Genomic DNA, 15,186 nt, shown 5'->3' with positions numbered 1-15,186 from the left:
AAAAGCTGATGATGGATGATATGAATGCACCAGGAGCTGCTGTTGGTGGTGTGTGTGTGTGTGTGTGTCGTCAAGGTGTGGATATGTGGTCCCCTCCCCTCCCCTCCCCTCCTCCTCCTCCTCCTCTCCATCCTCACCTGGTCCATGATCTCAGCGAGCCTGCTCCCTCCTCCTGGTCCCAGTCATGGCACGAGATCACCTCCTTCCTGCTCCTCTTCTTTTCTCTTGTCCTCCTTTTTTTTTCGATTCACTATTCCCACAACAGCAAAGCAGGCGCTGCTCCGCTCACACAGGCGAGGCAGCCCGGCAGCTCACTGCTGCTGCTGCACGGCTCCACACAGGCATGACTCCCTCTCTCTCTCTCTCTCTCTCTCTCCTTGTGTCTCACAGTGTGTCAGTGTGATCCCTGCACTGCTCCTCCTCCTCCTCCTCCGTCTCCTTCCTCCGGGTGGACGCTGCGGTGCAAGCCGGGCGCGCGTGGGGTCCTCGCCTCTCTCCTGCAGAGGGAAGACGTCTCCCGCTCTCCCGTGTTCCTCCTCCACCTCCTTTCACTCGCTCCCTGGACTGTGTTTGCTCTCCTTCCCATCTCCTCCCCTCTCTGTCCCCACTTCCCTCCACCCCTCCCCCGCCTGCTGCAGCCGCGCCGAGCCAATGAGGGAGCGGAAGCCGGGGAGAGAGGAGGGCGAGGGTTGGCGATTGGCTAGCGGGGGGGAGCACGTGACACGGGACCCGGGGACCCTCTGCCAGCTGTCCAGCTCATCCCTCCCCTCAAAACCTCTGTTGCCATTGACAACAGCTGCCGTGCACCCCCCCCCCCCCAGAACAAAGCCATTGGCTGGGAGGATTTACCGGCCCCGCCCCCTGTTGTTGGGGAGGGAGCATGTCGGGACGTGTAGTCCAAGCTCTGCAGAGCTCAAAGAATTCAATGTGTTGAATTATTCAATTACTGTATGTACAATACAATTGTAATACAATTACTGTACTAATATATATATGTTTTCGACTGTCCTCTTTACTGCTGTAATATCACAAATGTCCCCATTGTGGGGATGATCTTATTTTACCTTATCTTACCTTATCTTACCTTATCTTATCTTATCTTATCTTATCTTACCTTATCTTACCTTACCTTACCTTACCTTACCTTATCTTATCTTATCTTACCTTATCTTATCGTATCTTATCTTATCCTAAATCATTCTTATCTACTTATCCATATTCCATCAGCTGTCAATCACATCTATTGCCTGACAAATACAAATTATTCAACATGCATAGTGTAGCATTTTTGCGTAAGTTTGGTGCCCCCTGCTGCTCTAATGCAAAAGACAGCAAATTGTGGCAAGTTATCGTAAACTAGTGCAGTGGCCGCTCTAAACCTGTTTGTTATATCTCTGAAGTGCCACCCCTTAAACTCTCCATGCCACCCTCCTGCCATCCCATGATTATTTCTCCAGATCCGCCCCTGGAAGGAGGACTCTGGGTGGATGTTTTAAGAGCAGACATCCCTGTGACCTTGGGAGGAATGTCTCCCCCCCTCTGCAGAGGTGTTTATGCATCAGTGTAACACTGGCTGTCGTCCAGCGTGGAAGAGGAGGCCGGGCGGCTCATCTCATTTAACATGAACTTGTGTAAAAGACACGCGAGAAGAGGAAAGACCTCGAGGCCCGGGCATTCTTGGCCAGCCAGGAAAAAGACATCCTCTGTCGTTTCCCTCTCGGCCCCCGTGCAGAGGGAAACTCCCACCCCACAACAACAGGATCTCCGCAGCTGAAGGCCATCGTGGCTACAAGCCCAAAGGCAAACCCCCCTCCCTATCTGGTCCACCCCTCCCTCCTTCCCTCTCTCCTTCTCATTTCTTTCATGGCCTCCTTCTTTCTTCATTTGTTCCATCTCTGTCCCCTCTCCTCCCCTCCTTCCCCACCGCTACCTTTTGTATTATTACGCTTCATTCCATGACGCTTTACGCCCCTTCGCCTCCCTGCCCCCAACTCCGTCTCATTGGCACTCCTGAAAGGCGGCGTGAGGTTACAGGTGCCACAGAGGGGATATGTTCTTACAAACTGGCAGAGAGCATCAACGGTCACATTGTGCAGCATCAATTTAAAGGTAAAAAATAAAACACTGGGATACTCTCACATGGCTATATATCAATGATTTGTTCTGTTCAGTGCATTCCAGGAGTTACCGTGTGATTAAATACTGTAATTTATGATATATATGGCGTCCACTTGTCTTCAGCCTGTGTTGTTGAGGCCTGTTTAAATGACTGATCATATATTTCCCCCCCTGAAAAGCGCAGGAAGAGAAATAGAGAAGCAGAAAGTTACAGCAGAGAACTTCTTTAAAAGTAAAAGTAACTCCCCGTATTTGAATCATTGTTAAACCTTGTGGTTGAAAAGCATTTTGCTTTATTGAAGCCACTGTCTGTGAAGAAACCAGTATCGCTGCTTCTTTCTACGATAGATCGTGTCTGATATTTTGAGGGGGAACAATGAGGTTTGTGCTTGATTTACATGCGTGTTTATGATTTAGATCGAGAGACAAAATCTGCCAAAATATCTTAACTGGAAACATCTGGCAGCGATATCTCATCGTGGAGGTTTAACAAGCTATCCAAAAAAGAACAAAAAAACAATACAGGAAGACAATGAAATATGTTCATGAATATACACTGTAGTATTGCTTGAGTACTATTGTTCATTTTAAAAGTCATTATAAAGACTTTAAAATGTCCCATGTTACTGCATCTATCCAGAAATGCCACTGCAACCCAAGGCCTCCGCGGCAGAAAAACAAAAGAGCACCTGTTCTGGCTTATTTTGATTCAATATTGGCACATAACACAGCTGTGACATGCTAGAAGCAGTGTGGCAGGCCAGTGAGTGAAGGGAAGGGGTGTGTGTGTGTGTGTGTGTGTGTGTGTGTGTGTGTGTGTGTGTGTGTGTGTGTGTGTGTGTGTGTGTGTGTGTGTGTGTGTGTGTGTGTGTGTGTGTGTGTGTGTGTGTGTGTGTGTGTGTGTGTGTGTGGAGCTCAGGAATGCAGGTCCAAGTTACAGCAGCAGTACAACAAGGTCATACAACATGTGCAGGGCAGCAAACAGCAAAACAAACCCTGCCCCACTTTCCACTGTCCAGCTTCAATACATCATTATCTTTTCTTAACCAAATGAACACGAGCGCTGTGGTGTCACTGGATGTGGTCGCACATAGGATGCAGCATGAAGGGAAGCACATGTGTGTGTGTGTGGGGTTGTGTGTCTGCGTGTGTGTGCGTGTGTGTGTGTGTGCTCCCAGATAGAACAGCGGGTGTATTGTAATGCAGAGGGTGGTAGATTATACTATCAGCAGAGGAATTCCGATTATTTGCCACAGTGGGTCTGTCTGCACACATGTGGGAGAAACTTTAGCGAAGTGGTTGGAGGAGGTGGAGACGAGGGTGAGACTCTGACCTTAAAGGGAAAGTTTAACAACGTCATTAATCACAAAGAAATAATAAACAAAGAAATAAATAAAAAGTAAGCTTGCAATGAAAACTACTATTTTGGTATTTTTCCACATTTATTTATTTCTGAATGTGTTCATTAATTTATTTATTTCTACATTTATTTATTCATCTATACTTCTTTCATTTTTTTGTCCTTCATAGTCTGACTGGTTGATATTTGGCGAACACACAGGATAGTGGGATTCCTGGCAGCAGAGCAAACAGGCACATTTCCCATAAATGTTCCTATTTTTACTGGGTTTTCAAAGAAATACATTTAGTAGAAGGGTTTTAAAAGATTAAAAGATTAAGATTACTTAAAGGGATTGTATAAAAGCCTGAAAATGTCCTCAAATTTATGGAACAGAAGGAGCAGCTGACCTGTGACCCCGGAGAGGGATGGACACATTGGAGAGGCCTGGGCGGGGGGGGGGCATCTGCTGCATGAAATGAAAAAGGAGAAATAAATCTTGTTTTCATAACAGCAGCACTGAGTTCAGGTCGATGCAATAACAGATACAAGCAACAGGAAGAAAAAAAACCTAACAAGGTTTTTTTTTAGGCCTCAGTGACGTGTTTAGATCCGATCACTGATAAATAAGCTTTATGCTATCTACTGGAAAAAGTTATTATTATAAGAATATAATTCACTTCATTACACTGTGTAAAACTGAAGATATAATAAACCATCATTCTGAATATTACCCCTCATAAACAAAGGGCTCCCATTTCCCTAATATGTTTGAATCCTTTCAAAGATAGTAAACGTGTTGCCAACAGCTGTGAGGGCTGAATTAAAATCGCCCTCATGTCCTCCTGTCTCATGTGACCTGCTCTTCCACACATCTGGACAGGGGCCGAGCTTATTCTCTCCATGAACTCACCTCCACAGGCCGAGTCTCCGGAGCCTGTGCGGTGGGTGAGCAGCACCATCTGCAGGAGCACACGCTGCATGAATCCTCTCATTCACACGGTGGCTGCTCACATCATGTGGACGTGATGAACACGGCTCCTCTATCTGGAAAATGTTTTGTCATGAGAGGGCATCATGCTCAGAATAGATTGTCGTCCAAGTGTCGACAGGAAATAAAGTGCTGGAGTAGGTGAAGAAGACATAGGAAGGAAGACATTAGAGCTGTAGTGTACATAGTAATGATAATAAATTATATTTATATGGAACCTTTCAAAACACAGTTAAAAGGTACAATAAAAACTGAAAATGTAACAGATGAGAAAACAAGAAAAAACTAAGGAAAGTAAAACGTTATAAAATAATTAAAACAGTCTGTAAGATCAGAGCTTAAGTAAGTAAATAAAAAATAACAAGTTCAGGCTGAATTCAGACCCCAAGACCAGAGAAAGCACACTTATATAAATGTGTCTTAAAGAGAGATTTAATGGAAAATAAAACAAAAAGTAACAGGGATCAAAAACACAGACTTTTCTTCCGGTGTTTCCAAAACCACGATATCGTCTCAGACAGTTAAGGCCCTTATGGTTTCATTTTGAACCCGTTAGTTGAAACATAAATTCCTCAGCAGAGCATGAAAGGTGGGGCCAGAGCCACAAACATGTGACTTGCAATGATGCTTGAGCAAAAATATAAATCTATCATTATATGCCACCTGAAGCTTTTTCAGCTTTGCATCACCGCTGTCTCATTACTATAGTTAGTGTCCCAAAAAGAGTGGGAGCCCGGTCACCTCTGGCCCTCAGCCGGGACTGTGGAACAGCGGGCAGGGCCTTGATGGGGACCTCAGGTTTCAACCAGGCGCATGTGGTGTCAACAGATCTTAAGTACGAGTCCAGAATGAGCCTTAAAAGTCAGCAATAAAACATTACAATTGATTTCTAAAATTAGCAGAAGCCAATGAAGAGAAGCTAAAAGGGGAGTAATAGTCAAGTTCAGCTGCATGATTATATTCCTACAGGGGCTCATCAGGAGAAAAAGAAATTGCTCAAGATGTTTGCTAATCGGTTACATGGTCTAAAGGCCTGAACTCAGATTTAGGTCTTGTTTTAGTAAGTTGTTTTGGATACCATTAAAGCACTTTTCAAATTTCATCTATGTCCCTCCACAAATACAGAAGAATAACCTTGTGACTTGATAGTGGTGTGAGTTTCATTTTAATGAGGTGTGGAGTGTTTTGTCATTTGAGGTTGTTTTTAAATGTTAATATCTTTTGTTGTTACTGTTCTAACAAAGTAATGAAATAATAAGAATCAAATAGATGATGTGGACTGAACACTTCATTGGCTGCTGCTGAGCTGTCAGTCACTTACATGTTTACACTAACATTTGGATACAACCTTTTGTTTAAATCTATATTTATTCATTTTAATTCAACCTTTATTTTAAGTTGGGAGTACATTGAGGTAGAATTCATTACAATATAACCGGAGTACAGAAAATAAATCATTCCAAGCATCTAAAAAACACAATTAAGAAACGATACAATTTGAATAATGGCAAAAGCAAAAGCCTAAAGAATAAATACAACATGAAATTTAAAGCAACTGAATGAATTACATGAAATACAGCTGAGATTAAAAAGTTTGTTAATGCAATGAAGCTTTAGTTCCATGTTGCAGGTGCATGATGTGAAAAACTGGATTGGCTCCTGCAGAGTAATCCAGTCGTTTGGGTTCACTGAGAGGCCACATTAAAAAAACTGTATATACTAGATCTATATCTGATTATTACTGTCGAGTTTATAGTTAGTTTATAATCAACATAGATGCAGATGTCGGTGAGGATGGGCAGTGCAGGAAAGAACGTTTTATTAAATAGGCATGATCACAGTCTCTATTTGCAGGGATCCAAGACTCACACATGGAACACTGGGGACCAAGGAGGAGAAAAACTGAGCCAGGAACACACAGACCAAATCCACAAGGGTGAAACCCATGAGGTCAGGAGCAGACGATCACAAGGGCGCTGAAACGGGTCAAAGACGAGAAATGACCAAGAGACACACGAGGAAAGTGGCTTCAAAATAAAAAAACAGGAAATAAACTTTTCAAACAAAAAGAAAGATCAGAAAAACTCCACAAGGAAATAACAAAAGACAACAACTGATATAACTAAAGTCTTACAAGAGTTCTTCTTCTGGGGCTGAATCATGATTAGATTTGTTTTTTATATCCTTAGGCTTCTCTTGAGGATTGTTTTTTCTTATTAGTTTTATTCTTATCTCATGTTCCTTTGTTGTTTTCCTACGTGTCACTTTTCTTTGTGACTCTCATACTGAATTCTTACATGTACCTCTGGATTAATAAAGTATTTATCTACCAATTTGGAAATTCTTTTCAAAATAGTTGTCTTAGTTGCATCTAAAAAATTATTCAAAATAATTATTTCTGCAGTTGCCTGGAGACATTGTGGTTAAGAGGCGTTCAGTGCAGCAGCAGTGTCGCTGGTTTGATTCCAGCTGTGGACCTTTGTTACATGTTATAATCTTCTCTCTCCATGTTTATCATGTACATATATATGTAATTCCACAAACAAGTGTTTACTTATTTGCCTGACACGTTTCCTTTGACAAACCCGAATAATCTGTGGTTGTCAACAGAATAAAAAATAAAGTGACTTGTGAGTCGAACAGAGGAAAAAGCAACTCTGCTTTACTGAAATCATCTTTATTCAACATAACACACTGTCAATAATCAGTGCATCAGTAAACTGAACATCATTTAAATCCTGAAGAACATAATATATATTTGAGGTTTGGTGGTAAGAATGAGAAACACGTTTCTGAAATGACACCGCTGCTCTTCATACGTGTCATTTGCAGCCAAAAACAACATATATATATACTGTATATATTATTAAGACAAACTGAATAACAGCAACATAAACGTTTCAACAGAGAAGGTGATGTGCTGTGATCTCTTCACTGAGTTATTGCACTGACGCCCCCCCCCCCCCCCCCCGTGATGGGAAACCTTGATTGTAGTGAGGAGGAGCACATGTTGTGGCAACACAGAGAAAATAATATTAACACTGACGTCAAGTCTGAGACATTTGATGCAACACACACGACAAAAATAAAGCCATGAGTGCAGAGGTGTTGGCCACACATGGATAATACTGTTAAACTCACATGCACATGAGGTGGAAGTGATAATTAGCTCACAGTGTCGTGAAAAAAGGCAAATCCCACACTCAGACTGGTATTTTTGGACTGGTGCGGAGGTGACACGTCTCCTCCTCGACAGAGAAAACACAGTCTGGATAGAAAAAACGAGTTGGGTCCATTGAGGAGGAAGTCAGGGGAGTCTCCTCGGACTGGACCGGTCCTCTGGTGGATGGAGAGATGACATAGTGCAAGTGGGAGATATAGAAAAAGAGAGGAAAGAGAGTTTGGCCTCCACTGCTCCCTCACTTCCGCTGGATCACTCCTCACGTCCCACCTGAGAGCACAGATGGGAAGCCATCATGGCCCTGGCTCCTCTTCCTGAAACACAGAAACAGCTGCTCTCAGACAATTTGCAGATTGTCTCTTTGGAATAAAAAGCAATTAGAGCTGATTTTAAATTCATATAGAAACAGAAAGGTGCACAGGCTCAGGGGAATTCAACCAATCATCATCTCTGCAGTTGTATAGTGTTATAATATATGAATAATACATTTAATAGTATTATAAGACCACAACAGAAACAGCACACGCATCATGTGAGACGTAGTGATCGCTCACCATTGTCCGGACACCAGGGATGCAGGAGAAACACAACATCCCGTGTGCGCCCATGTTTACCAGCCGCCTGTGTGCAGGAGCCCTCCTCATCCTCCTCCTTCTTCATCCTCCTCCTGCTCATCACAGCATGTAGATGATGTAGGAGAGGAAGACGAGGCCCATGATGGCGAAAAACATCAGCATCAAAATGTCCATCATGGTGGAAATGGTGTCAGGCGGTGGAGGTGCGAGGAGGACGAACAGCAGCCGGTGCAGGAGCTTCGGCAAAGATCGGCAGTGTTCGGAGGGAGTCCGGCCGACCCCTCCCCCCTGTGACTCCTCCTGCTCCAGAACCGGAAGTGAAAGGAAGGATCTGTTCCGGTTCTGTTTTACTCCACATTTACACTCTCGCCTAAAAAGTTCACATTAAAACAGTTTTAATCAAAATCAAGTCTTTTACTTCAGGCACCAGAATGTGACATTTTGAAGGAGTCAGGTACACGAAGACGAAAAACACCTGACATTTCACTAAAGGGCGATTTCCCTCCATTTTTTCACCAACTTTATTTACAAACTTGCACATTTACAAACATTGCAATTATTTGCCCAACACAGGAAATAACCAGTTAACGTGACAGCGCAGTTTAATGAACATATAGATAAATACATATTAGGTATTAGATATTAGTTAAGACATTCATTATGTCAAAAATGATATATAACATAAATGTAAAGGAAAGAAAGTAAAATAAAACAGTTTGTTTATTGCGAAATTTTCACTTCTGAATTTCGTTGCATATTGTAGTTTCTATTAGTTTTACATTCTTGAGATGTTCTTTAAATTTATGCAGAAATCCTCTGAAGTTAGTATTGTTTTCCATTCTGCATTTATGGATGTTATATGAATTTACCAAATCATAAGGTTAATAATAAAGTCAATGTTATAATTCTCATCTTTAAAATGTGTAATAATATTTTACAGCCTAATTTGACACCAATATTAAATTAACACAATATATAATCCTTCAGTCCTGTCTGAAAAGTCATTGAATGGATACAATAGTCCACTCTGAGCAAGACCAAGTGTTTATTGTTCATGTGTTTTTATTTCTTTATCCTTTATTTAACCAAGAAGGTCCCACTGAGATACAACATCTGTCCTGTCAGGGAATCCTGGTGAAGATGAGCAGCACTGAAGTAAAAGTTTCAAATATAAATACAAGCAGGCAAAAATACACACACACGATAAAAAAGAAAGAATTATAAAAACACATACGAATCTGTGGCTCAATGTTAAAACAATGACATTGTTCTATGTAAAAAAAATTTAAAAGGCTTTTAAACAAGTTACTTATAATGATGCCATAAGATAATTACCTGGATGGTCTAGTGCGAGTAAAATTATGTGGCTGCAGGAATCAATACTTTTCAAACTGTTGTTTATTCAATGAAAATGAAATCATCCTGGTATAAACAAATATTAGGTTTAGCACTTTATGCTGCCAATCTGAACTGCGGAGGCGTTGGTGCAGTTGTCCTCATGTTAGACATTAATATTTATATTTTTTTTTTTCTCTTTTGGACTTTTGTATGTATTTTAATCTATGTTGTTTTATTTTATTTGGACCCTGAGTCTGAATAATTAACCTCATCATCATCATGCCAAGGGAGGGTGATGAATCTATGTTTCTTGCAGCTCATTCAAAACATGTAGTTCATTATTGCAAAAGGTCGATTTACTGAGCTGTTTCAGTAGTTTGGACCTTGAGCAGAACTGTGTCAATGAGGCTCAGTAAGAGGGCAGCTGCTCCAGACTCCTCCGCACCCTGCAGGCTCAAGGATGCTAATAGTTTGATTAAATAAAAATTTGTCAGGTAGTTTGTGCAACTAAAACAAAAAAGTATAATCGTTTTCCTTCATTATGACCATATTTTATGGCATCTGTTTGGTATCAGGATTACACAAAAATCTATAACAAGTTAATATCATGGTGGTCTGAAGGATTTGAACAGAAGACGCAGCACAAACAATAGTCTGAGAAAAATGACATTTTATTGAATCTGCAGAATCATAAGTACAATTTGAAGTGCTGTAACAGGGCAACAGGAGATGATATCAGGTCCTTAATTCTGAGGATGTATTCAGTATGAGTTTTGAATACATGTGTATGTCAATATGCATATGATATCTTTATTTTTTTTATTCAAAAAAATAACAAAATTATATCAAAAACAAAAACAATTTAAGATGGAATGCACAAAATTGGTCTGAAGGCTAAACCTGCCATTGTGGATGATATGATTTCAATCTGCAGAGTCTACAGTATATAACCAGTATCATAGAAGCAGAGGATGATTCAGCAGAAGCACAGGAGCCTACGATGGAGGCTGCAGGAAAAAAAGAGGGATCACGGCAGACGGGTGGACAGGATACTAGACAGAAACTGAATGGAAACGGGATATGATATGTCGTTACGGTTCAGTAGATGAGTGCTGCAAAAGCAGAAAAGCGGTATTTGGTGGCAAGAAGTTAACTTCTGACTAATATCCGGGTCAGACAACAAAAACTTGCCCTGCCTCACAGGCTGGCAGACTGAGAGCGAGATCGCTGCCCTCCCAGCCACACACGCTTGCATCATCCCACGCACAAATTTGACTTTGCCTTAACAACTCAACCCTGAGCCTCACTTCCAAAACACTTGCTGTGCACTTTTCCATTTCATCTAGGCCACCCACTGACATCATCAATCCGCAGGAGGCTACCAGTGTGACCAGCTTTGTTATTTAGTTAAATTTGAGCAAACATCAGCATTAGCCAGGAGCAAGAATCATGTCACTACAAGCAAAAACCTCAAACGCTCCAGTTTACCCAAGAGAAACAACATTGAGCTCTAAAACAGCTTTCTGTTCTAGCATCTGCTTTGCAAGTACGTAAATTCATCCGGGTGTCAATAGGGGATAATGCACAACACAGGCATACATACTATACAGTGTGTCCATCCATTTTGTTTGGCAACCCATTAACCACTTTGAGGTGGAGTAATCATTTTTATCAGCACTGTCACAATTCATCACATTAGAAAGATGCAATTTTTTGAATGAATGTTCAACACCAACTGACAACTTGCACCACACTGGACTTTCTCCATGAGTTTTGAAAAACACATCACCTCCCCCCCCCCCCCAGCCAAATTCACCAAAATAATATGAACTGCTATTTTCTTTTTTTTTTAATCTGCAGGCAAACCACTTCCCCCGAGCACCATGACCAGTAAAAACATTTCCCCTAACTTAACTTTATGATACATATACAATTGTACAATGTCATCTAGCTACAATAGTGAGAGCCTTGTTTGTTTTAATAAAGCTGAAATATCTCCAGGCCCCTCCCACCCCATCGGAAAGCGCACCGCCCTGATCGCTCCATGTCTGTGACAGTCACAGTGCATCACACGGGAGGATGAATAAGCAAGGAAAAGGGGAGGAGGTCTGTACGAGCATGGGCCAATCGCATTATTTACACAACTGAGAGATGGTCAAATATCTTTTTGAAAGTCTGATAAGGTCCTCACAGAAATACAGTATCTAGAGTGGAGGAAGGATGTAGCGTTTGTGTAATAGCCAGAAACGTGAACGCTAAATTTTCTGATTTGAGACGACCAAAAACTGGTAAATTTATGGCAGATTTCATCGGTCGAATATCAAAAATAGTTTGGGATTCACCTGCCAGATGGACTTTTAAAAAATCTACCTTTATGGATGTTTTAATGACCAGCGCATAAAATAAAATTCTCTTTCATGTGTTTTAAATGCCAGTCTAACTTTACTCAGGAACAGGTTTAAATGTGAGCGTATTCGGCCGATTTCTCCAACGAGCTGTGAGCACAAAACTGCAGGTCAGCTTGGTTAATCCCACGACTGATCAAATGTGCGGGGGTGCACACGTCAAGATAAACTCCTCTTTCGATTCATAAATTGGGCTGCTGGTTGCATTTATTTAACACACCAATATTCTTTTTGAAAATAAGCTTCTCACAATAACAAGAAAAGATAAAAGGAAGAACAGCATGAGAAAAAAAAAAACATTTAGCACAGCCAAGGTTTCACCAGTTTCTCTCGACATTAAATGGAAAAACAAACTGGAATGTTCGCTCGAAAAAAAAACTGTGGATTAAATTTAAAATAAAAGATACAGAGAGTTGTGCTTGGCCTTCTGTTTCATAGATGTTTTTCCTTTGATGGTGATTTCATAGCAAAAAAGGGAAAAAAGACTCAACCTGTTCCCATCTCGTTTTTTTTCTTCAAACATTTATCACCAAAACTATGTGAGGACTGAAGGCTGCAAGTAACAGAAATAAACATGTATAGACGATAAATGCACAGCCACTGAGGTGATGTATTCAGTTCGGCTGCAGAAAATGGACTGATGACGTCCCCTAACTTTGTCCCTGATCCCTCCCGTATAACCGTCACGCTCGTGAAAAGGCAACAACAGGAGGTGCTCTTCAGTTAGGCTGCGATTCCAGTTTCACACAGCTACCCACAATGCAAAGCTGAACGCGAAGGTGGCCTCTTTGAGCACACAATGGCAAAATGTGTGTCAATCTATAAATATATTAAAAACCTCTCTGTTAAGACTGATAACCGGCTGATTGGTGCAACAGGGTTAGAGGTTAAGGGAATGTACAAAAGTCAAAAACATGGAAGAGGATGGCGGTCGTCCAAGTGGAGACAGACATCAGCACAGATGGACAGAAGGACAAAAAGAGACAGACAGATAGATAGAGGGTGTCTGTGGTTGGCAAGCTGAACGGTAAGAGCAGAGAAGGAAAGCAGGGTGGGGTGGGATGGGTTTGAGTTCTCACATGACAGATTAGGGAACAAGAGTAAAATCAAGAGAAAGCGGCATTAAGATGAGATGGCACTGGGCTTTTCCTTTCTTTCTTTCCCTCCTTTTCTTTACCTACTCCTCCTCCTTTTTTTCTCTCCCTCGTTTACTTTCCCTCTCACTCAGATGGCCTCCACGTAGTTGGCAGGCAGCATGCCCTGCTGGCCGGTGCGTTCCACGCGCCCGTACATCCAGCCCTCGTCGATCTGATGTACGTCCATGATCACATCTCCGTCCACGAAGGACACCTCATCCTCATCAGCAGCAGCATAGTCGTACACGGCCCTGTATCGTTTCTGTGGACACAGACATAACACAAAGATGTTCAGTCAGAGGAGCTACAGCAGAAATCATCTTAGGTTATGTATGCCTAGCACTAAAGTTACAGCATAAAATGTCTTAAGTATTTCAGGAACTTATTGTCAACAACATAACCATGTTACTAACATGGTCTCTGCCACATAAACAATAAACTATCAAATATTATCAATGATTATCTGCATTATTAGTTGATAGTTGATAAATGATCGCCTCAAGGGAGGTGATGTTTAGCCCCCGTTGGTTGGTTGGTTTGTTTGTTCGCACAAAAACAAAAACTACTCAAGATTTCTAAGAAACTTGGGAGAAAGATGACACATGTAGATACCTCTACATTGGCAGAGGTGTCTGGGTTTAGTTGTTTTCTATAAAAAGTCCGTCCTGTTATGATGTATTGAAGCCCAAGTTAATGTCTTCAAATATTTTATTTTGTCTTACCAACAGGCCAGAATCCCAAACTATTCAGTTTTCTGTGTGATAAGTTCAGGAAAACCATCAAATATTTACATTTGAAAAGATAAAATCTGAACTATTGGCATTTTTGACAATATACTTGCCAAGTAATTGATTTAAAAAGGTGTAAACATGATTTTTGCAATATTGAGAAAATTACAACAATATCTTGGGACACTTTTCAGGTTTTGAATATATGAAGTCAAGCATCCTGTCCACCTTCAGCAAAAGTCATTGGACAGTGGAAGACCTACCCCAGAACCGGAAGCTGGGCCGCCAGCTGCCTGGCCCACTGATTCAGGAGCAGCATCATAGTTGTTCTGAGATCCTGCAGAGGACTGGAAAGCTGCTGATTAAACAGAAAGAAAATAAATTAATATGCAGGGAACATAATATCTCAGAGATCTGACTCACAGGGGGATCCCCGGGGATTTAGCCGCAAGTGTTAAATTTGTATTCACTTATTCTGGGGAGGAGAACTGAGCTTTGATTGCATAAAGCAAATGCCTGCTAAAGCCAGGTGTATTTACTGCTGCCTGCACTGACTGAGAGGGTGAAGAATTCAAAAACATGGCAAGTCAATACATGCATCAAGTAGCTCTTGATTTCACTGTTACGCAACCATGTGAACAATGCCTTTCTGTGTTGAAGTGTAAATAGGACAAGTAACACAAAACAAACTAAGGGTCCACTGGTTGCTCAAGGTTTGTAATGTTTCTCATTTTCATTACTTCAAACTTGCTGAGCATGAGCAAACCATTTTGGCTTGAGAAATGAATACAACAGTTTGTCTGTTAAAGTTCAGATTACACAAGACTGTGAAACACAGCATTTTGTGCAGCAAAGTGACTATTTACAGCCGAGTGGGATGAATGCAGACAAGGGCGGCAGTGAACAAGTTATGACCAAGATCCCCGAGTGGTGTGACAAGGTGACCAGCCTGGTGAGCTCATATAGCCTGGGGCAGCAATAAAGCCACACACAAGGCAAGGAGCTTAAAGAAAAATGTAGGTGCAGCACTTGTACTTTTCTGAGAAAACCAAAGTGTTAAAGTTCTCCAAAAAAAGAACTTGTTTGCCACTTTTAATAGTGCTATCCATTTATACAGATGGTTTGCTTTTACTTTGTATTTATTTTTCAATTTTCTTGAACCATTTCAAAACGTTTCCCTCCCACCGTGTACTATTTTTCAAACACACCACACCCCTACGCTGCTACTGTTGCTGCCTCTGCCCAGTGCTGAAGGTGTGTTTTAAAATTAAATAAATAAATACCTGGGCTGTGGCCACTTTGGGGTTGTGGGACATCTTTTCCCACCTTAGCCTTCTCAAAGTCCTCATGGTACTTAATCTGCAAGAGACAAACA

The 15,186-nt window shown here is 41.5% G+C and overlaps 1 protein-coding gene and 1 long non-coding RNA gene across 3 annotated transcripts in view; both read right to left on the bottom strand.

Moving 5' to 3' along the window:
* Positions 1-6,503: 6,503 nt before the first annotated feature.
* LOC117767057 lies at positions 6,504-8,499 on the bottom strand. The gene is made up of 3 exons (XR_004614820.1): positions 8,184-8,499; positions 6,714-7,943; positions 6,504-6,680 (listed from the first exon to the last, which is right to left on the bottom strand). It is a non-coding gene; the product is annotated as an uncharacterized LOC117767057 (long non-coding RNA).
* Positions 8,500-10,194: 1,695 nt separating this feature from the next.
* Positions 10,195-15,186, bottom strand: part of lasp1 (LIM and SH3 protein 1) — a 30,338-nt gene continuing 25,346 nt past the window's right edge. Inside the window, exons 5-7 of one of the 2 annotated variants that reach the window (XM_034594596.1) lie at positions 15,095-15,170; positions 14,075-14,172; positions 10,195-13,345 (exon numbers count right to left, since the gene is read on the bottom strand). In XM_034594596.1, the coding sequence (XP_034450487.1) occupies positions 13,172-13,345; positions 14,075-14,172; positions 15,095-15,170 (348 nt within the window). In that variant the 3' untranslated portion in view covers positions 10,195-13,171. The remainder of the gene's footprint in view (positions 13,346-14,074; positions 14,173-15,094; positions 15,171-15,186) is intronic. The other variant, XM_034594597.1, reaches the window with a different exon arrangement.

Source organism: Hippoglossus hippoglossus, chromosome 8 (assembly GCF_009819705.1).
Source record: "Hippoglossus hippoglossus isolate fHipHip1 chromosome 8, fHipHip1.pri, whole genome shotgun sequence".
Classification (NCBI taxonomy): Eukaryota; Metazoa; Chordata; class Actinopteri; order Pleuronectiformes; family Pleuronectidae; genus Hippoglossus; species Hippoglossus hippoglossus.
This window is presented reverse-complemented; position numbering and strand designations above follow the sequence as displayed.